Here is a 21,817-nt window from a genome sequence, read left to right as displayed (position 1 = left end):
CCACCAACAAAATAACAGCAGAAGCAACAACAAACCTACTAAAGACATACTCCTTACTACCAACTAAACAGCTACAGTCTTTCAAGAATTATTGAGATGAGAGTACTTCAGTTCCCTGACAGGGTGGCTTGACTCTGTCCAGGCCTTGTGTGAGAATAGTTAGCCAACATGTGGATAATTTCCACGTGGGAAACAGGAGAAGACTGCAGCAGAATTGTAGTTCTGGAAAAGTGATGCATCCTAGATACCAAGAAGATGGTGAGGGCTAGGGACCCAGTGGAAAGAATACAGTGAATATCCATCCATAGGTCCTTAACATGTAACAAGCAAGGGTCAACAAAGAAAAGGAAAGGTTTAGTGAGAGAGTTTCTATTAAGAGTCCCTATTCATTTTCCGTCACTTTGCAAATAGTTTTCAGGAGGTGGAGGAGCTTGAGCTCACAGGGACACACCAGTGGTACGCCTGACAGGAGAGGGGATGAGAACTGGTGGAAACTTATGCCTATGTACTGTCTAATTTAGTTCTAGAGTTGTTCCAGGCTGAAAGCAAGGCAACCTTCACCATAATTGGATGTTACAGATGGAATTCTTAGGATCTACTTCTTTTTTAACCTTGGTTTCCTTATATATTATTGTTTTTATGAAGAGAAAATATTTTAGGCATAGAGTTTATTAGTATCTCTGATGATAATAACTTTGAGTGTTACACATGCACAAGTTATGTTGTGATAAGCTTTTCACCCATTCTGATTTCAGTTTCTCTTGAATGCCACACTACCCAATGGCATCATTCTACTTGGTTTCATCAGAGATCTTGAGTAATAGGTGACAGGGCCTTCCATGTTCTGAGATGAGGTGTGGACCACCACATGGGGGAATTGGGTTGTTATACCAGGTGACTAAGGGTGTGGGTGGGTGGTGACTATTCACTTGTATTCCTTATGAGGCACAGGTAAGGAAGCCAGCTTGCTGGTCATCTGACATGCTGACTCAGAGAACAATTGGAAGATTGTGTGTATATACATTGTATGGCTACTATAATATATATACACATACATATATAATAACTCTGATATAGATGGATTTCAGGGTGTTAGGAGATACTTTGTTACTGCCCCCACTGAAGAGACTGCAGGATGCTCTTTGGAGGGTCAGTTTCACATATTACCCCATGCCCGGGAACTGCTCAGTAGATTCCCAATGTCAAAGGAGAGCTTTTCTGCTCTACTTCTCTCCATCTGCTGCCCTTGGACATTGGGACAGCTCAAGCCAGGCTTAGCACACAGTGAGGAGGTAGATGGATCCGGAATGGACTCATTATACAGGGAAACAAACAAACAAAAACCATTCCAGATGGGTCTCCTTGCTTTCTTGTTTGTAGATTTTTTTCTTTTGTGTGTTTGTGTGTGACGGTTGACTCATGAATGCCTGGCAAGCGCTCTGCCAGTGAGCTATAGTCCCAGTTCCTGACTATAGGCTCTCGTGTGTGTGTGTGTGTGTGTGTGTGTGTGTGTGTGTGTGTGTGTGTGTGTGTGTAATACTGCTGCTGTGTCCATCTCCTTGTCAGGCTTCTTGAGAGGGCTAAGATAGCTTCTGCAGAGGGAACAAGATTCAACTCTGAAATGAACTCAAAGGATTCTGCTGTGTGATAGAATCAAGCATTTTAATAAGGTATGCAGATACATCTAGGACTAACAATGATGGACAAACTTTAAACCCCCTACCCCCGTGCCCTGTGTAGCTAGAGGAGTCCTAGCACCCACATGCAGTTTCACTCAAGGGTTTTGGAGGAAGCAGTGAGGCCCCAGAACAGGTCTCACGGGCAGTGGAAGGAGTGATGCTCAGAGGGATTTTTGATTACATCTAATGAGTCTCATCTGTTGTATTGGCTTTATTTCTACTGCATAAATAATGTCCCGTGCTTGTTCCAAATGCTATAATAATAGCGTTGGCTTGGCACAATGAGCCTCAGTAGAAGATTCTTTGACAGGGTGTGGACAGGGGGAGATAAAGACAAGCATATTACCAATGAGTCCAGGTGGTCCTTCCATTGTGGCTGTCTTCTCTAATCACAATGGGTAGCTCTCGGATGAATGCTGTTGTCCGGCTGCTGGATGTGGAATGAGATACAGAAGATTAGACAGGTACATACCGTGGTCAGTGAGGGGGAGAGCTGTGTTTGCTTCCTTTCTAGCCCAATCTTTGCTGACCACAAGCCTTAGTGTCTGCTAACCCCTGTTGTGACTGAGGAGATGACTTGACCATTATGCTGAGGTATGAGAGGAGCCAGCCAAGCTCATCGGCACATACTATCTTTATTTGCTTCCTAGGCACCTGTAAAGTTGCCATTAAGATGTCTGGAAGAGGCTTCTGCCAAGTGTTTATTTTTAACTTTTTTCATTTAATATTTTATGTCGTTGAAAACAGGACTTAAGATCTCCCTCATAAGCTAATCTCTGCCCATGGCTTTCATTTGTAGAAACTTAGACCAATTAATCTTTTGAAAGTAAAAGACAGCTGTAAACAGCAGCTCAAACATGAGCCCCTCCCAGAAAGTTCTGAGGGAGCATCTAGAAAATAAATTCATGCTCATGGGGTACGTCCTTTAGAAGTTTGGGAGCATAAAGAAAATGACTTCAGGGCCTGAATTCTCATGGACTTTAGCTGAGGCCAGTTGGAAATTCAAGACTGCTGGCCATCTTGGCATTGTTTTGTCTCTTTTCACCGTGTGCCAGAACTTCTAAAGAGGAAGAAAAGTTTGAGAATGAGAAATTCTCAGCTTTTTTTTTGGCACTGTAACAGTATTTTTATGATTAAGCAGCATCACAGTCCAATCTACTCACTCCCAGGAATCACGACCTTTTTCCTAACAGGTAAAATCGCCTGTCTCAAAGGTGGCTTCTTGTTTGACTCCATGGGCCGCAGAAGCAAAGAAAAAAAAAGCCCAGTGAGTCCCCAAGGTGGTCTGCTCCTGCCTTTGTGCCAGGACATGCAAATAACCCTGGCCAATCACTAACCTGTTTTTAAAAGACCTCCAACCAGAAGGAACCTAGGCTGCCTTCTAAGCGCTATTTCCGGGTGCATCTGCTGCTCACCACTAGTGTCTTCCCGTGTCTCTAATCTCACACTTCCATTTCCCTCCTCATTCCCAGTAACCCCTCCTTAGCTTCTTCTCTACTTCTTGGTGGATTCTTTCCAGGATTAGTGGGAGACAGCTGTTAGTCTGCAAACAGCCCAGATGTAAGGTAAGATGCAGGCCCTGGTCCTCTGGTGTCTGGTCCCCAACTCCAAAGGGTCAGTGGCACTCCTCATTCTCCAAGCCTTTATTTGGCAGGGGGGTCTCCACCAGCCTGGGCAAACACTTCAGATCACTTCAGCCTCCCAAGGCTGACATGTCTGTGTTGGTTAGCAAGTGGGACACTAGGGGGCTCCCAGGGGTTGAAAGAGGAAGAAAGTTGTTGGAATGAAAACTGACTCGGAGCTGTGTTTCGAGAATTCAAAATTAAATTTTATTTATTTATTTATTTTAGTCATCTTTCAAAGAGAGCCTCCCGTGCCTGAAAACTGTGCAGCAGCCGGTTTACAAATTGTTTTGCTGTCAGGAGGCAGAAGCTTTGATGACTGAGCTGAGCTGCCTGAAAGGTGGAACTCTTCTGACCATGAAATATGTTCTCTTGACATGCCTGCCGCAGCCTCTCCAAGTTCTGTGCATCGGGGTCAGGGATTCCATTCATCCTGGAGCTGAGTGTGCGGCCAGCAGGGTAAGTAAACTGGTCTTTTTCCTTTTAAGTCAGTTTCCTATGCTACTTAAAAAAGTGGAGAGAAAACAAAACAAAACAAAAACACGTGGAGATTCTATTTCATTCTGCTCTCTTTAGTGGAAAGAAAAGAAATAAAAAGTAATTGCTCATTTGTGGTGTTTGTGTGTGTGTGTGTGAGAGAGAGAGAGAGAGAGATGAGAGAGAGAGAGAGAGAGAGAGAGAGAGAGAGAGAGAGAGAGAGAGAGAGAGAGAGAGAGAGAGAGAGAATAAATGTTCCTTTTTCCAGAGCTGCACAGTCAGACAGTAAAGGCAGTTAAATACCAGTGTAAGGTATTAGAACACGATGTGGAGACAATCTGGGGCATTTCTTTTAAAGAAGAGTATGTTTCAATGTGAACTCACTAGTTGTTTTTGCCAAAGTAGTTAGTACATATCTTATAAAAAATTAGGGTGCTTATAAAAATTTAAATGTGTTTATTACTCGTCTTGAGCTACTTCTGGATCGCACAAAGGGGTGTGCAGGGAAGCCCGGGTTGATGCCGTTTTTACGCGCTGCTTCACAGCCAGGTGTAGCGTGACTTTAACCGTGAGCCACCAAGTGCTCTTTGCGGCTTGTTTTCATTACTTTAAAGTGAAATCAGACACACACACCTGTCTTGTTTCCACGGTTTACACTTTGACCCCAAACTTGGTAGTGTTTATGGAAGGAAAGGGTTACTCTCCTCTTTCCTCTTGCAGAGGAACCTAAATGGGTTGAGACGGTGACTCAGTCAACTTCGTTTCCACTCATCCCCAGAGTCAGCCTTCCTTTCTGCTGGGGAAGGCTGATAGGAGTTTAAGAGGCTTGTGGTGCCCTGTGTCCCGAACGTTCCCAGCGCCAGCAGCGACCCCTCTCTTTCCCCTCTGCCTATTGGAGACCACTCAGATATCGAAGCGGACTGGACGGCTGGATTCAGGAAGCCATGAATCATGTCACCAGAAAGGAGCGGCAGACTTTAAACTCCATTCAGCATGTGGAAGCGGCAGAGAAATGACCTGTCCAGACAAGTCGGGGCAGCTCCTAAACTGGTTTGTCTGCTCCCTGTGCGTCCCTCGAGTGTGTAAGCTCTGGAGCAGCCGACGTCCCAGGACCAGACGGAACCTGCTGCTGGGCACTGCCTGTGCCATCTACCTGGGCTTCCTGGTGAGCCAGGTTGGCAGGGCCTCCTTCCAGCGTGGGCAGACCACTGACAGGGGGCCACCCCACAGCCACGACATCTCCAAGGTACTCTTCCCGGAGATCCCCCTGGATGGTACCCTGGCCCCTCCAGAGTCGCAGGACAATGGCAGCACACTGCAGCCCAACGTGGTGTACATTACCCTACGCTCCAAGCGCAGCAAGCCTGCCAATATCCGTGGCACGGTGAAACCCAAGCGCAGGAAGAAGTACGCAGTGGCATCCGTGGCCCCTGGACAGGACGAGCTGGTTAAACCGTCTTTTATACTGCAGGGAGTTGCGCGGGCAGCAGATGCTGAAGTACCTGGCTATGCTCAGGGCTACCTGGCTAAGGTTGGGGAACGCCCCTGGAGGGTGCCGCGTGGTCCTGGAATCAGAACTGGTGGTTCAAACTTGCAGCAGCCTAGGGTGCGAGAGAGCAACATCCGGATTTACAGTGAGAGCGCCCCCTCATGGCTGAGCAAAGAAGACATTCGCAGAATGCGCCTGCTGGCTGATAGTGAGGTGGCTAACATCCTGCCAGCGGTCTCTAACAGTGGTGCCCGCTTGCTGGTGTTCGAAGGGAGCACCTCAGGCTCTGTGCCTGGCTGTGGGCCTAGTCCCTGTGGGCTACTCAAGCAGCCCCTGGACATGAGTGAAGTGTTTGCCTTCCACCTGGACAGGATTCTGGGTCTCAACAGGACCCTGCCATCCGTGAGCAGGAAATCAGAGTTCATCCAAGGTAACAGATTCACTTATTTCTTATGTGCAGCTGTTGGGAATTTGGGATCATTTTCTCTTTCCACTCGCCCTCTTGCAATGACTTTTCTCCACCCACGTTTCCCATTTGGACAGCAGCAGCAGTAGCAGCGGTGCGGTCTTTCCATACTCGTGGTATTCTTTCTCCCAGTCTGGCGATGACGCCTTGCTGGGCATGTGAGAGTAAGCCCGCACTGTTCAGTCTCTGCTCACCATTTCCCTTGGTGCCCTTTTTCGCATTAAACCTAATTAAAGCCAATGACAGTTTGCACGATGACAAGAAGCCAGGGTGGAGGTACAGAATCTGCTGACAGCCCCATGTATTATTACAGGTTTCTATGGAAACTTCCAAGACAATTCAAAGAGTAAGAGTGGGCTAGAGAGGTGGCTCAGTGGTTAAGAGCACTCACAAAGGACCAGAGGTGGAGTTTTGTTCTCAGCACACGCATGGCGGCTCTCAGCCACCTGTAACTCGAGTTCAAGGGTGTCCAGTACTGTCTTCCGACCTCTGCAGGTACCAGGCATGCGTGTGGTACACTTGCACACATGAAGACAAGCATTTCTACACATAAAATAAAGATTCAATTAAAAAAAAGAGTAAGAGGAACCTGAGATAGTTACCGTTCCTCAGTAAAATAGAATCTTTGCCAGAGGTTCAGACAGAACTGACTGTGTAGGAGCCAACCCTTTTACTTCCCTGTCACCAATGGACTCAGTCTCTTTATCTAATAAGTAAAGAAAAAAGGTGACGTTGATGTGCCTAGACTGCATACTAACCAGTCACGTGATTTCTTCAAGCTCCGTTGTTTAAGGAGCGTGATTTTCAGGACCGAGTCTTCCTGGAACACAAAGGCAGTGTCTAGAGCTTGTGACCACTAAGTGAAGGGCAAGGTCACGGTGCTGGCCTGCAGGGACGATCATGCCACATGGAGGATACTCCTCGAATAAGGATACCATGCCAGGCTTGGAATCCGAGGTTCACCCACTCAGTGGCTTGTGTTGGAACACAGAATAATCAACACGTTACAAAAATAAGTCAAGGCTGGAATGCCACAGTATCTCTCTCTCTCAGTTTCTTTAGCTGTAAAATGGCAATACTGCCCACCTCATGAAGCTGCTGGTAGCTCACCCATGGAAAACAGTTCTTGGCACACAGTAAACCTTCAGTAAGTGTTGGCCATTTCCTTTATTACACTACGTCCAGGAAGTACCAAGTTCCTTGAGTTACTTTGAGTCTTCCACCCTCAAAAGTCATTTTCTCTTGTGGAGGAAAAAAAAAAAACTAGGAATAAAACTTTGCTCTCAACTCCGCCTACTTTGTTCCAGGATTCCTCTTAGACATTTGATTCTGTGCCTTGGGTTTACAGCATATCCCTTCCCTTGAGAAGTCCCTGGCATGGTCCTCTCCCATTCATACCTAAGTGGCAGTTGAAATAAATCAGTAGGGTCACAGTCGCAGCTCAGTATGATAAGTTAAATCCCTAGGATTTCATATCAAATGATTCTATCACTTGCTCTGTTCTTCCTGGCATCTTCTCCATTTGGATTTTTGAAGCCAAAGTCAGGTCAGCTTCCCCAGGAGCCTCTGAAATGACTTACAAGCAGCTCTGCATCACTTCGTACATGAGAGCTGTTGTGGTGCGTCAGGCGGCATGGGGAGACCATTTCTGGCATGCAATGGACACCCTGAGGGTCCCTCTCTCTGTGTTGCTTTGTGCTCCGATTCCGTTGAGTGTGAATTTCTCCTGTCAGGACCTCCCATCCTTCTCTGGACTCAAACTTACATGCACAAGTCTGAGCTCTGAAGGAGATGTGGCTCATTCATTTTGTGTCATCATTCCCTTTCCAGGAGCCTCCATGCCTGGGAGGCACTACTATTTCCTGTTTTGTTTATTGTATGCCCAGATCTTATTGAGTGTATAACATGCTGCAGATACTCAATGAACACGATGTCAAATGATGCAGGAATTCCTTCTTGCCTTCTTCCTTTGATGCTAAACAGTAAATCTGTATCTGCCTCACTTCTAATGTAAGGACAAATATTAGTATTTTTACAGCAAACCTTGACTGAGGTTCTTCTAGAGGCCTCTTAAAAAGTTCTCTGTGGAGGCCGATAGCAAATGTTGCTGATATTATCCTCACTGTACAAATAATAAGGCTTTTTGATGCATTATGATGAGGACCACTGGCAGGATGTGTAGGCATTATGCTGGCATGATTTGATGATGGGCTTCCTGTAGGAGTAGCAATAGTGCTTGTTTAGGTAATATGATTTGGTCTAGAAATAACGTCTTTTTATATGGAGGAGAGAGTAGGTAGTTAGCACATCTTGTATATAATATGTCCTAAATATTGTGTCTATTCTTCAACTTTTAATTGTGGTTATAAAAATACATTTATGTCTAGTACAATGAAGGCAATTTGGTTGTAGCTGTCTGGATTATCTCACAGACTCCAAGAATCCTACACGTTGGCAATTTTTAAAACCTTAACTTGAGGTGAAGGAAAAGTAAGGCATTTTAGAGTCATAAAAGAAGAATGAATTCTTGAGAGCATAAAAAAATTCAAATTCTTTTTTCTCCATATTTTTATCCTAAATTTCTAAGTTGTTCCCATTTCCACCAATTGGCTTCTCTAAGCAAATCCTTTAAGAAGCCACATGGTCTTCCTTTATTTTTTTTTATTAATTTAGTTTTTACATTACAATTCCAGTTTCCCCCTCCCTCCTCTCCTCTGTCTCTCCCACTGTCCCTCCCCACCTCCCATGTGCTCCTTGGAGAGGGTAAGGCCTCCCCTATGAAGTCTACTAAGTCTGTCCCATCATCTCGTTGAGGCAGGGCCAAGGCACCTGGTTTGACTTTTTTTCTCTCCATAGTGTAAGCAATTATAAACTTGTTATTTAATACAGTTATCACAGGTGACCAACACTTATGCACACATACAGGCTCTGGAAACCTCTTTTCTCAAGGGACAGCGACTGCCACCATAATTGAGACTTGTCACTTCTTACCAATACCCTTTTGTTTTAAGAATTGGATCTCCATTATCATATTAAGCACACATAAAAATTTTCAGAGGTGCACTCAAGTCACAGGACCTTGGAACTCCATGACAGGAAGTTGGTGGATCTGGAGATTGAAGCCTGGAGTAAATGTATCTTTGATTAGAAAGCATATGGATATAAAGGAACGTAAAAGAGATGGGCGGCAGCTCTAGGGAGACACAACGGAGAAACCAGAATGATTTGTGCACTCCTGGTCTCTCAGTTGAAGCTCCCTGTTGACTCAGAGGTTCCCAATTACAGATACATCTCACCTTACAATAGGTTTATGTACTGGATTCAGATGCACTTAATATGGCTAATCTATGGGATCATGGCTAGGCCTGCTCCATCTTAAGCATGATCAGGTAGCCCCCAGGGACATTTGCATTTGTCTATAGCTATGTAAAATCATCTACCCCAAAGTCTATTTTGTAATTAAGGCTCATACACAGAGAGATGTGTGTTGCATACACAGGATGGAAAGTAAAACACAATGTCCAGATAATACCTGCAATATAGCAAGGTGATGAGTGTTGGTTGTCTACCTCCACAGTCAAGTGGCTAACCTGGGCTCAATGCTACCACCCGGTATGTCCACAGTCAAGTGGCTAACCTGGGCTCAATGCTACCACCCAGTATGTCTAGAAAACCTCATCAGATGTTGCTAGTCCAGGGAGAGATCAAACCTCAGAATTCAAAATATGGTTTTTATTGAATACTCTTTGCCATCCTAAAGTTGAAAAGTTGTAAGTTAACTTGAGCCATGGCTCAGGTACTGTCAATCCACAGACTATCTTCAACATACTTTTTCAAGACTAAAACAATTAAATTATATGCATACTTGTATCTGAGTATTGGCTTATGGTTATGGGTGAACAGCCCTCAGAGTTCAGAGCCTTGGAGTCTATGGAGATGAAGTTACATGTGATTTTGAACTGCTTGACATGGGTGCTGGAAGTGGAACTCATCTTCCGCAAGGGTAATATGCGCTCTGAACAACCGAACCACCTCTCCAGCCCTGTCTTCAGTTTTAAAAACTGATAAAAGTAATAGCGATTCAATCATCACAGAGTTATTAGGTCAGATTTCTCTTTGGATCAGTTCATGGTTATAGAATGATACATTTTAAATGAATATTTTTGGATATAAAATATACATTTAAAATCAGTGAGTTTGCCGGCATTTATACCAAACCATTTTCTGATAGGCTGCAAAGCTGTTCTAGAAAAAGAAGAGCATATATATATATATATATATATATATATATATATATATATATATAGGTGTGTTTATAGTTAGGTAGGGACTGACAGCAGATCTAGTCATTATCATGGGCATAGATTCCTGTTCTATGGTTCTCTTTGAGGGAGGTCCAGAGATAAATAAAGCATCCATAGTCCTTAAAAATGATCTAGTTTTTGGCCGCTCTTTAACCCCTTAAGATTAAAAAAGTATAAACCTCTGAGGGAGAGAAAGAGGTTGGCTGGGTATACAAAACTGACAAAGAACAAATTGTGCAGAGGCTAAAGACTGGTGGTCTATGTAAAACTTGTTAGGACCAATATGGCTAACTTTGATGACCCCTAAGTGTCCATTAATTCATTATTAGGATATCAGCAGCTGTGTACTTGCCTAACATGTACAAGTCCCTTGATTCAATCCTTAGTACCACAAAGAAATGAATAAAATAAAACTCCAGTAACATCTGATGTGTAGACTTGGTATTAAATATAATAGACAAGTCATCACATGTGCTATAGGCACGGAGTGATGCCTAATAGTAAAGTCTTTGTGAGTGTGTCTAGTGCATTTGACACCTTGGCAGATGTGGGGAATCACATATAAGGATAGAAAGTGGGAAAAAACCCTGTTGGGAGAAAAGAATCCTTTCCCATTCCTGGAATTCCTTGCTTTTCTCCACCTGAATTCATGAATTATATCCTTTCCTTTGCGAAAGTTTGGGTATGGAACCTGTAATCTAAAAATCCCGAAGATCTTCCATTATCTCTAGAAACCAACACCCATCCTTGGGTATGTCCTACTGTCATTTCCTTAATAAACCCTAGCTTAATTTTATAAAAAATATGAAATATAAAATGGTATTTTTTAGCAATATTCAACTGGTCATCTATAAAGACGGTGTTATATATAATACAGTATATAATGGTCATTATCCATGTACTTAAAACAGTTTACTACCATGAACCTGGCATCATGATGCATGTGGGAAATCCATATAAGGACAGAGGAGCCACACCCCCAGCCCCTATTGCTTTTGTTTTAAGCAGGGAAGTCTGAAGCTATATAAGGTTATGAATTTTTCTTCAAGCCACATGGCTAGTGACTAGGGAAGATGGAACTTGTTCCTGATTCTTCACCGGCTAATTCTTTCCCAGGTTTCTTCTCTAAACCAACACCATGTTTTAAATACTGTCTGGGACAGTTATGGGATAGTGACCAAACTGTACACATTTTAGCATGATGTTTTCTGATTGTGTTACTATGTCGGCAGATTTACGTTCTTTTTCAGTTCAACAATATAACTTTGACATTGTTTTTGCTCAAGGGGTGAAGTATTGATGTTCCACTCTGACCATTGCTACACTTATTTTTAAATGCAAGATAAAATTCTAACATTTACCAGATTTGTTTGGTGTGAACCTAGGCAAATGAAAATATGCTTGAACATATTAATTTGTCTTTTCTTACACAAGACTCTCAAACTATTACAAAGGTCACCAGATACTTAGTGGTGCTATGTTAATATATTCAGGTGACTTTTTGAAAAAAAATTTAAAAATATAATTTTATATTTTATATAGGGTAAGACAAAGCAGGCTGTGACCATGTGAAAATCAATACATTTAAAAAGGAAACCCAGCCGGACTATGGTGGTGCACGGCTTTAATCCCAGCACTTGGGAGGCAGAGGCAGGTGGATCTCTGTCAGTTCGAGACCAGCCTGGTCTACAGAGCGAGTTCCAGGACAGCCTCCAAAGCTACACAGAGAAACCCTGTCTCGAAAACAAACAAACAAACAAACAAACAAACAAACAAACAAAAAAGAAACCCAGGGCTGGGCTTGGCTTAGCAGGTAAAGGTGTTCGCTGTCAGGCCTAATGGTCTGAGTTTGATTCCTGGAACTCGGACAGTGGAAGGAGAGAAACAACCTCTGAAAATTGTCTTTTGACTTCCACAAGAGCCCTGGTACGTGTGTGTGCTCTCCCCACGAATGAATGAATGAATGAATGAATGAATGGAAACCCAGTGTCCTCTGTGACCTCTGAGTTAGTGACTTTGCCACAGCTTCCCAAGAGTCTGCATGTCACTATGAATGGGGCTTGGGAATACCATTTGGGTAGCATTTAAACATCCTGCTACTTTTCATACCCAGCATGGAAGATGCATTATGTATGCTTTATTTTTAGGATGCTGTTTTATTGCCATGGAGCTGTCATACTGAATTAAGGTAGGCTAGTTCCAAAAATTCTGTGCAGCGTGCTGCTTGGATGACAAACTACAGGCACCCCACAAACTTCTATCTAAATCCATCGTGTGTCCCAAGTTGCTCACTGTTTCCCAACTTGCATTGCCTCTGCTTCTTACAGAGCAGGAGAAATATACTGTGTTTTAGTTTTTTCCCTGTCTTCTCAGGTTTACTAGAGCAGCCCTGGGGAGTCCTAGCTGATGGTCTATCTGCTGGGGTGGAAGGACATTAGCTTTGCTTTTGATGTTGTCTAAGGGGGTCAGGTAGAGATGGAATCTATTTGCTTGCAGTTCTGAGAATGCTTCCACAATTTGGAAACACAGTGGTTCTGAGTCCTGCAAGGCTTCAGCATGCCTGCAAACTTTCTTACAATATTTATCCAGGAGTGTGTAATCATGTTTTATTCTCAAATTTTTTTCTCAAAAGCACATTGTGTTCTTTATCAGAAAAACCCCAAGGCCCTTTCTTTACCAATCAAATCGAGCTGGCCAGCTTGCATTCATCTGGGGACAGAAGTTTACTGAGCATTGCTCCCAAGCATCACTGGCTGGCTGCGGTGCCCTCTTGTTTGTCTACCTCATACCTTCACAGACACACTGGAGACCTGGCAACCTTCTGCTATGCATCCAGAATTTCTTCCTTTTTCTGACACTGGACTGGGACAGAAGTGATAGTGAATGGTTGTCATGGTATTCACACTGCAAACATGTGCCTGAACTGCATGCAAATCTACGCGTCTAGAATCGTGTTTATCTATCTTCTCTGCTTTAGCAAATGTTGACTGAGCACCCACCTTATACCAAGTCCCCTTCCAGTCCTTGGATCTGCATCCCTGTACTTCATAGTTGAGGGTGATTGTCCTTGTGGACCTGATGTCATGGGATCTTGTGTCACTGATTGCAGGTTTTGCTCAGCATCACCCTGAGCTCAAGGTCATGACTTCTCTCTGTATGGCCCGAAGGTGCTACAGCTCTGGGGTAGCAGAGGGACTGCACAGGTTCAGTAGGGCCAGACGAACTTCCCTTCCTTAATTAAAAGGCAGTGCTTATGACTTTAGCACAACTCGCCTGTAATCAGCTCAGTGTATTGGTATTTAATTTTGTTTGTGAAGCACTGTCCTGAAACTGGGAAAGGGAGTGGGATTTCTAATTCAAATAGCTATGTAGCTGAGTGTGTATGCTTGTGGTATATACTGCCTGAGTTTCATTCCTCATTCAATCATTTGCTGAACCTTTTTTTATTAGCATAATAATAATGATGAAAATTAGAATAATGATATTTATAATAATATTAAATATGGCCTTGTCATTAAGGTTAATTCAACACATATATGTATGTATATATATTGAGAAACTAAATGAAAACAGATCACATTCACAAATGTACAGTAGGTGCTATATCTGTAAACTCAAATAGTTATTACAGCGCCTGTAGCATACTTAGAAATGTGATCTTTTGCTTTCCTCTAGTTTCTGAGCTGATTTAGAATCTTGTGGTATATTTTTGAGATCAGTAATGGGCACCTACAATTAATTCAAAGCAAGTCCTATGGCTGGCAGTAGATCATACTCTTGTTTCTAATTTTTGAAATGAGAATGCTTTCTAGTCACTAGCTCATCAAGTCCTGCAGGAGTCTGGTACACACGACATCCTCGTGGTACAGATGTCCTGTGGAGAAGCTGAAGCTTAAAAGATAGCACAGGTCCCAAACGATGCATCCTGAAGCTGAGCTACCGATGGGAGTGGGAGGATTCAGTGGTCTCATCCTTCATCATCCTGCCTTGTTGCCCCTGTGATCAGTCATGTCACAGGAGGGCTTCCAGTGATTGTATTCCCATCCCTAGGCATCCGGACTGCAACCTCCTTTCACTAGCCTTATTTTCTTGTCTGTTCTGACCTGATGTCTTCACAGTTCATCTCATATGAGTGGATCGAGGTCAGCAGGTGTGTGTGTGTGTGTGTGTGTTTGTGTGTTTGTGCGTGCACGTGTGCACATGTCTTCGCCACACCTTTCTTGTTTCTGTATTCTCTACAGAATGAGGGCATGGAAATCTATGTACATCCCTAGATCTGCTGCTCAAGTTTCTATCTAATCCCCATCATTTTCAGGGGGGCCATTGAAATGGAAGATTACTGGGGTCTCAGGCAGCTACATTTTTATTCTGAGTCCATTAGCTGTGTTTTACAAGAGTCATGCAAGAACATGGGGAGATCTTGAGACAAACCATCCATGCAATACAATGTTTTTATGTTTACTTAGTTGTGTGTGTGTGTGTGTGTGTGTAACATAGGACAACTTTCAGGAGTTGTTTCTCTTCTTTCACATCGTGATCTAAGGCTCAGACTCAGGTCATCGGGTGTGTGCTGGAGACCATTTAGTCCACTGAGCTATTTTGCTGGCCCAGGATTGTCTCTCACAAGTCAGTGTGGATAGAGTAGGAGCTGGTGTAGACATAGGAAGGAAAATGCAAGTAGTTTTGAACTGGAGAATGGGGCTTGGGGGATGATCAAGACAAGTCTTAGATGGGCAGTATGTTCTCTATCCTCTCAGGACCCTGAGCTTTGGGTTCAGCATGTGGGGAATGGGGAGTAACTGTTTTAGACAAGGGGGTGATGTGTCTGGGCTTGTATTCTGAGGTTACTCTTGTCAGGAACTTATGGCTCCTTTAACAGCATAAACCTAAGATCTCTAGACTAGGTTCCCCAAAAGTGAGGAGGATGTCACCTCCAAACTGTGATCGTTTGCAGAGTCTGGCACCCTTACCACATCACCACAACCCTCATAAGCTAATTGAATCCTTTTTTTTTTATTTTTGAGACAAGGTATCTCTATATAGCCCTGGATGCCTTGAAATTCACTATGTAGACAGACTAGCCTCAAACTCGAAGAGATCCATCTGTCTCTGCCTCCCAAGTGCTGGGATAAAGACTTGTTCCATCACACTCAACCTGGTTCTTGCATTTTTAAAATAAATGCTGAGGCAGGAAGAGTTTAGGAGTTTCCATTTGTGTAGTAGAGACTCCTAGGGCGTGGGTGTTCAGGGTAGCTCCATAGGCAAGCTTCAGAACAAAGGGTAGTTTTAAAAGTGGAGTTGATGGCTCAGATCGCTTAGACAGGTCATGATGAGCAAGTCATAGGCTTTCTTCCCTGTCCCCAGGCTGCACATGTACTCGAGATGAACTAAGCTCTTCTCAACCCAGAGAAGTCAAGCTAAGAGTGAGTGGTAGTTACCTAAATACACAGACATGCATTTGTTTTTTTTTACTTGCTGAAGTGGTTTAAATTACCTAGAAATCTAATGCTCCTTTAATTTTAGTTTTAGTTGGCAATTGTGTATACTCACGGGTTATAATTTGCTGCTTTGAAGGGACATGACTAAATGAGGCGGATTAAATCTATCATGCCACATACGTGGTATTTCTGCATAATAAAAACATTTTAGATTTGTCCCCCTCCCCCCACATTTTAAAAGCAATTTTGGAATACACAATGTGTCATTTTAGTCACCATTCTGCGCAACATAGCATTAATTTTTAAAACCATTCCCCTTGTCTCTCTCATACGTGTGTGCATGGAGTACTGCCACCCGTACACTCACACAGCTTGTATCTCCCTGGTCACTTTACTGTGTGCTCTTTGAGACAGTGCTTCTCACTGAGTGTGACACTCATTGTTTTGGCTGGGCTAGCTGCATCTCCCTATCTCTGCCCCCACCCTTAACCCCACTCCCAACAATGAGCCTCAAGCACATGGGGCCACACCCAGAACTCAGGTCTTCCTGTGCAGCAAGCTCCTTATCCACTAAGCCATCGCCCCTGTCATGAGTTTATTCAATCTTCCTTTTCTTATCTAACTGAAACTTCACATTCTTTTTTTTTTATCAGCCGTGGCTCCTCAAGTAGTCTTTATCTTGTCTCTAGCAGCAAACATTTATCCTCTTCTAAGAGTTCAAGGAATTTAGAGTCTACATATGGCATCACACCGTATCTGTCTTTGTCTTTCTGTTAGCACAAGGTCTCCTGTTTTATTCGTGTTGTCCTGGGTGACAGCATTTCACCTTGGACAGACTGAATAGCATTCTGTGGTAGCACACGGTGGTGGCCATGCAGGTTGCCTCTACAACTTGGATGTAGTGAATGATGCTCAGGGAACATGGGAGTGTAGACTCCTCTGTGAGATTCTGGTTTTAGTTCCCTGGACAGTATCTAGAAGTAGAACTTACTAGGTCATATATTCCCCTTTTATTCCTCCAAGGACTCTGCCAAACAGTTTTCCACAGTGGTTCTATTAATCTGAATTTTCACCAACAATGTCTGAAGCTTCTCTTTCCTCCAGGCCTTTACCAGCACCTATTTTTAATCTTAACAATAGCTATTCTAATAGATGTATGATGGCATATTCCTATGTTTTAATTTACAGAGAAACCTACTTCCAAGGCTAGTCCTGAAACCCACTGCTTGGTTAGTTTTGCAGCATGTATATATACACAGAACTACGCAATCTTGCCTCTCTGCCCTTTCTCCTTTAGAATGAACAGGCCTTATAAAACCCTGTGAAGATTTGTTTCCTTTTAAGACTAGCAGAGCTGGCTCTTCTTTCACTGGGCTTACAGTCTCACAAGACGGGCTGAGAAAGTTCTCTCTATGCGTCTTGGGTAGGCTAGTATCTTCCTCAGAGTGCCAGGCCTTGCTTCTGGTCCTCTGGTGGCTTCAGGATAAAACTGACAATGTGTGGCTTTTTTTGTTTGCTTTTCTATAGTAAGCACTGAGCTGCTCCTTAGTAGCTTCTTCTCCCAGTGACCAGTCACTTTCAGCAACATGTCTCAGCTCAGTCTTGAGTTCCTCACTGTCCCCGTACGTGTAAAATTCTTCCGACTCACTCCTCTCTCAAGGCTGTCACAAACTCTATATTCCTATTTGGGCCTCTCTTACACTTGTTAGCTTGTCACAGCAGCTTCAAGTGGAGAGATTTCATCTGCCTGTTCATGTCAGTGAACCTGTGTACAGGCAAGTAACATACAGATTAAGGAGATTGTATTTAGGAATATATATGTATACACATATACATAAATTTGTGAAATAATAATGAAAAAAGGGGTCCATAAATTTGAAGGAGAGTGGGAAGGGTTATATGGGAGTGTTTGGAGGGAAGAAAGAGAAGGGTTAAATGTAACTATATTTTATAATCTCAAAAATAAAATAAAAAAGAGAGATAGGTGGGAAAATTGTATATGTGTGTGTGCTTGTATGTGTGTATATAACCTGAGAGGGGAGAGAAAGAGAGAGGGAGAGAGAGAGAGAGACAGAGACAGAGACAGAGACAGAGACAGACAGACAGACAGACAGACACACACACACACACACATGTTGTTCGTAATACTCTTGGGCATGGTAGGCAAAAGATCTACTAGTGAGCTCAAGCTCCATTCCTTGATATTTTGATAATGTCTCTTTCATGTAGCTCATTCTTTCTTTAGAACAGTAATATAAACCAGACTGTCACAAACTCAAAATGCCCTAGCCTCAATTTCTGTATGCTGGAATGAGGTGAGCACCATCACACCCAGTACCAGTCTATTAGTTTTGAAAAGATTAAAATTTTTTATTTTTAATTATGTGTACCATATGTATGTACAACAAACATGTATTGGTGCCCTTGGAGGGCAGAAGAGATAAAATCCTTGGGAGCTGGAGTTGTAAGAGTTTGTGAGCTGCCAGATGTAAGTGATGGGAACTGGGCTCCAGTCCTTCAAAAGAGCAGCATGAACTAAACAACAGAGCCATCTTTCCAGATATATGTAATATGCACGTGTGTGTGTGTGTGTGTGTGTGTGTGTGTGTGTGTGTGTGTGTGTGTGTAGATATATTCCATATCCTGCTTTTGGAGGCACTGGAGAAGAATGGAGTTGACAGGACTTAATGAATTTTCGTACTTAGACTTTTCGACATGACCATTGGAGCAGCATGCATGATCTGCTTTTATGCAATGGGCAACCTGTCATATAAAGCTTTCTATCGGTGACTTGCTGATGCTTGTGATGGGATTTGTTTCCTACAATGAAGATCTCCACTGGCTTTGACTACCAGCCCATGTTTTCTTTCATGGATCTGTACAGTTGTGTTTAGAGAAAGGCTCTGAGCTGGACTGCTACTTCCTTTTGGTCTCATTCACAAGGAGTTTTGGAACGTGGCCCATGTGACAGAAAGGGCTTTTGATTCACAGCTCAGAAGACTTTTGCTTCTCTTTGTCTAGTGATAAATACAGGCAGGCATTCACTCCACCAGTGCTTGGCCTGCCCTACAGTGTAGCAAAACCAGTCAGACGGTGTTTAAAGTGAAGGGAATTTCATACATGTAGACAAAGGAGATCGTGCAAGGCACACATTCTTGGTTAATTTTCATGTCCATCTTCTCCAAAGAATGTGCTCTTTGTGCTGTTGAGTAAAAAAAATGACTTAAGAGAACATCAAAATTCTGAGGGGATATTCAGATATTGGAAGAAAGGAGTTTTACTGGCAAGTCTCGTTTTTTTAAGACAGCTGTGTAACCTTTAATTCACACGGACATCAACACATCGGTCAAAGGCTACTTTCCCAACACTCTGACAGCTAGAATTTTATCTCCTCACCATTAAGATTTCTCCAGAGAGCACCACACTGCATCATTTTGACAAATCTGAATGGGGGGGAGATGAGCAGTGCTCATCTTGAAAACGCTTTGGGGCGAACGCCTTTAACCAGGCTCCTGTTTCAGAGAGCATTTCCCCACCATCGCTTCAGCTCTATCAATGCTCTTTACTCCCCTTAAAAGCTACATTTTATATCAAGTGGAACTGCCCCCTCAGTGGCTCTCCCTGCTCTGGGGTCTGCTGCTACCCTGGCAGATACTCTTACTGCAGGGTCACACAGACTCAGGTGCAGCGGGAAGACTGAACAGCGAGGCTGGAAAAGAGACCCTGGGCTCCATTCACCAACCAGGGAGCCTCAGATCAGCAGCTTTCTTTGTCCTCTGGAAATCCCTTTCTCTCGCTGGCCGGGGAGAATGTCTTTATGTTTTCCTGAGGAAACACGTATGGCTGTGGAGAAAAACAACTTGTGCTTATCTGCTGAACTACCTTTGGCAGTTAGAGAATGGCTTTTTTTTTTTTTTGACGTTTTAATGAATACATTTTACAAATACACTGGAGAATCTTGCAATGCTGCCTGAACTGGATTCAATCCTGGGACACAAGTCTGCATATTCCTTTGCAACTGGACCTGTGACAGCAGAACCTTTCATTTCTCCTTTATTGTTTACTATGACCCCTGCATTGTCTTCAAAATAAAGAAACACCCTACTTTTCTTCGATATGACTTTCGTTGTCCAATTATCACTGCTGGATAGACCTTTTTCCTTAGTTCTGGTTTGCCTTTCTTAACTGTGGCCATCACCATGCCGGCCACGCCATCAGCAGGAAGTCTGTTCAGTCGTCCCTTGATGCCATTCACAGAGATGATACACAATTCTTTTGTCAGCACAGTTGATCACAGTTCCTACCAGAAGACCCAGGAAAATCTGGAGTTTCGCTCCGGAGGACCCACCCCGTCCTCGTGTCGACATCTTGGCTGCCCCAGAAAGAGTCAGAAAGTGAGAACGTCTTCTTAATTCTCAGAACAGAAAGTATATCAAATGACCAAGTATGGTGTGTGCCTATAATCTCAGCACTCACGGAGATGAAAGGAAGGTTCAAATCCAGCTATGGCTGCAGCTGGAAACCTGCAGCTGGGTGACAGGAAGAAGCCATGAGTTGTGGTGATGCACACTTGTAAACTCAGCACTTGGGAAACAGAGCCAGGTGGTCTCTGTAGGTTTGAGGCCAGTCTGATCTACATAGCAGGTTCTAGGCTAGCCAAGTCTACACAGGGTGACCATGCTTCAAACAACAAACAAACAAACACAAAAACTGCCAAAGAATTTGGTGATCTACAGAGGAGAAATGGGAAACCCAGGGGCTAGTAAGGATTATAGCTTTCGGCCAAAGATGGCCCACTACCCACTTTGATTTCATGAACTGACTTCTGAAATTCTACATGGGGATGTCTGTGTTTCACATGCCTGAAAACATGATAAAAGATTAATAGTAGTTCTACAACCCTTGAAAATCATATGGAATTCACACTTCACAATAAAACTGTGTTGCAGAGGAGGAGGCAGGCTTGGGGAGGCCTTGCTCCCTGTGTAATGTTACAGAGGGAGAAGGTCATAGGCCAGACAGCAAAGGTCTGTTGGGTTCCATGGTCTAAGCATCAGCCACGAGTTAACCTTCTTCTCTTGCCAAACTCCTAAATCTATGTATTTATTCAGGGGAGAGTGGAAAGGGCAGAAAAACTCTAGAAAACAAAACGTGGTTGTTTGTGGTGACAAGGGAGTGTCTTTTTCTCAGCTGTACATGCTCATGTAGAATTCTCATTGTGTACATCGGGAGACTTGTTTTTATTTAGTGTTATAGTAAGGCGTGGGCATTCTTAAGGATTAGGAGATAGCCTAGAAGGTTTCTCTGACTTCTGTAGATCACTTTTTGCTCCTTCCAGGGCTTGGGGTGTACAGGAAATGGCTGCCTGCCTGTCCCTTGTGGTGGCTATGCAGTGACATGCAGTGTCGGGCTTTGATCACCTTTGACCTCTCCCTTGCTCTGAGATGAAACGTGCTGTTTGTGAGTCACACACAGTGCCAAGGATACTGGCTCTTCCAGCTCAGATGCCCTGTGTATTTGTCTCAGAAAGCTCTGTGATATTTTCTATTCATAGTTGGTGACGTAGGCCTGATTTGTCTTCCCCACCCGAGAGACAGGCCTTGCAGGGATTTTATTCTCCCCCTCTCTCTTTTTAAATCAGCACAGTGTTTGGAGTACACACAATTGTCTTTTGTCTTCTATCTTAGAATGCAATTAGGTCTCAGGCGTCCCAGTCGCTTAGTGAAAAGAAATAGAAAGGAGGAATGTAAAGGTAAAAATCATGTTCCTTTGGGTCAGCTTGAGGTTCTTTTCTCTTAACTGAGTGGCAGCGACTGTGCCATATCCTGCCTAAGCCAAAGGCCTTCCTCATGCTCTACCCTACATGGTTGGTGACATGGAGAGTGAGCTTTCTTCGGAACAGGCAGGGATGGGGCAATTAGAATGATTGAATGTGTTTAAAACAGCTGGTGTGGCATCAGCTTCAGAATGGGTCAAGAGGCTGACTGTTTCCGGCAGATAAGAACACTGTGAGACGCAAGCCAGAAGGGTAGAGTTGCTAGCTGGGCAGAGAAAGTTACAGATTCCAAACATCCAAGGCCGTTTCAAAGGGCTTTCAGAAATTCCGGGGCATGCCTGGACATTCCGGTCAGAATTCCTCAGGGCTCTATTGTTCAGGCTTGCAGAGAGTTAAGGGGGCTTTTTAGATGTTTGTAATTGAGTTGTTTTCTTCAAGGGCACCGCACTGACTTTTGGGTTATAAGCGACCCTGCTCATTACCATCTCTGTGTGCTCACCAGTGAGAGTTCTGGTTGTGAGTCTGAAGTGTTGTTGAGTGGACTTGCTCCTGATCGTTTCTGTTGC

The 21,817-nt window shown here is 43.6% G+C and overlaps 1 protein-coding gene and 1 pseudogene across 1 annotated transcript in view; one reads left to right on the top strand and one right to left on the bottom strand.

The window, feature by feature from the left end:
* Window positions 1-3,480: 3,480 nt before the first annotated feature.
* Window positions 3,481-21,817, top strand: part of Gask1b (golgi associated kinase 1B) — a 50,961-nt gene continuing 32,624 nt past the window's right edge. Inside the window, exons 1-2 of the mRNA XM_005076145.4 lie at window positions 3,481-3,760; window positions 4,499-5,697. Of these exons, the coding sequence (XP_005076202.1) occupies window positions 4,791-5,697 (907 nt within the window). The 5' untranslated portion in view covers window positions 3,481-3,760; window positions 4,499-4,790. The remainder of the gene's footprint in view (window positions 3,761-4,498; window positions 5,698-21,817) is intronic.
* Window positions 5,707-19,842, bottom strand: LOC106021610 (annotated as a pseudogene).

This window comes from Mesocricetus auratus, unplaced genomic scaffold, assembly GCF_017639785.1.
Source record: "Mesocricetus auratus isolate SY011 unplaced genomic scaffold, BCM_Maur_2.0 Super-Scaffold_100009, whole genome shotgun sequence".
Classification (NCBI taxonomy): Eukaryota; Metazoa; Chordata; class Mammalia; order Rodentia; family Cricetidae; genus Mesocricetus; species Mesocricetus auratus.
Note: the sequence above shows the minus strand (reverse complement) of the source record. Positions and strands in the feature narration are given on the sequence as shown.